The following is a 1,425-nucleotide window of genomic DNA, read 5'->3' as shown; positions in this document are numbered from 1 at the left end:
GGCCGCGAGAGCCGGGGGCCGAAGCCGAAACACAGCGCAAGGGTCGGGAGCACACAGCACAAGTCGGTTAGTCTTGTGTGCTCCCGACCCCGACGCAGATGGCATACATGTATGTATGTCCGTGTACGTATGTTTGTTTGTGTGTGTGTGTGTGTGTGTGTGCGCGAGGGAGGGAGGGAGGGAGGGAGGGGGGCCTTGTATCCTTTATGCCACCCACCCACCTCCAATCTTAGATAAGATATCTATCCCCGCCCACTACCCCCACACGTGGTGTGTATCTGGCACTATACCAAACACGACCAATACCCGGACCGCCCGTGCCGCCATTCGCCACTCGCCGCTCACTTTCACAGTCCCTTTTCCCGGGGGGGCCGGCGGGGGTTCCCCAAGGTGGCTTTCCTTTTTCTGTTTTCCGTTTTTAGTTTTTTCCAACGGCCTGTTGCCGCTACCTGCATGATCCAGGTTCGCTATGCACACACACACACACACACAGCGCACAGCTCTCCGTTTCCGCTTGTTGGTTTCACCCATTCCCCGTGCCAATTCCCCCACAGCGCGCTTTTGCTTTTCATTTTTATTTTGATTTTGATTTTCATTTCCCCCTTGCTCAACCCACATATTCACCCCACCCACCCACCCATCCATCCACACACACCTCTACAGGGAGACGTTGGGGAGTGTATGGGCCCGGCTGCGGGCCGCGGGCGGCGGCGCGGGGCAGGAGGAGGAGGCGGGCGAGGAGGAGGCGGGCGAGGAGGAGTACGACGAGGAGGACGAGGACGAGGGTGTTGCAGCGATGATGGCCCAGGCTGCTGACATGTAGATCCATCATTGCTGTAGAGACATTCGGCGCCCGACCACCTCTCTGCGTGTGAACATGTGTGTGTGTGTGTGTGTGTTTATGTGTGTGTTTATGTTTTGTTGGATGTGTATGTCTTTGCCGCTTAGGGAGTTGAGTCCCCGTTCCCTTCAACCCCTCCTCCTCATCATCATGCGGCTGTTGCTGCTGCTGTCGCGTTGTGGCTCTTGATCCCGTCCCCAGCGGGGCTGGTGGTGGGGGATGAATGAAGCCGCAGTAACGGCAGCAGCAGCAGGAGGGGGAGGGTGACGGGGGTCAAGGCATATGGTTCCCGCGGGAGGAAGGGGGCGGTTCGGTTTTATGAAGTACCCCGGGGGGTTGTAGGGTTCTAGTGTGTTGCGTTGCGTTTGAGTGGCCGCGTGGTGCTGGGCTGCAGCTCCCACGAGAGGGGCTGTGTAGGGGGCGCAGGAGTTTTGGTTTAGTGGGGTTTTTGTGGCGGTGTGTATGTGTGTGTGTGTGTGTTTCTATCTCTCCCTCTGCCTCTTGCTCTCGCCCGATATACACACATATACAGACATACACACACGCACGTCGTCACATTTCCGGCGACGTGCCAGAAATGTCCA

General features: G+C 57.8%; 1 protein-coding gene across 1 annotated transcript in view; it reads left to right on the top strand.

Annotated features, from left to right (window-relative positions):
• Window positions 1–823, top strand: part of VOLCADRAFT_92853 (uncharacterized protein) — a gene marked incomplete at both ends in the record, with an annotated part of 9,627 nt that extends 8,804 nt beyond the window's left edge. Inside the window, one exon of the mRNA XM_002952229.1 lies at window positions 664–823. Within this exon, the coding sequence (XP_002952275.1) occupies window positions 664–823 (160 nt within the window). The remainder of the gene's footprint in view (window positions 1–663) is intronic.
• Window positions 824–1,425: the final 602 nt, after the last annotated feature.

Source organism: Volvox carteri, assembly GCF_000143455.1.
Source record: "Volvox carteri f. nagariensis unplaced genomic scaffold VOLCAscaffold_28, whole genome shotgun sequence".
NCBI lineage: Eukaryota > Viridiplantae > Chlorophyta > Chlorophyceae > Chlamydomonadales > Volvocaceae > Volvox > Volvox carteri.
Note: the sequence above shows the minus strand (reverse complement) of the source record. Positions and strands in the feature narration are given on the sequence as shown.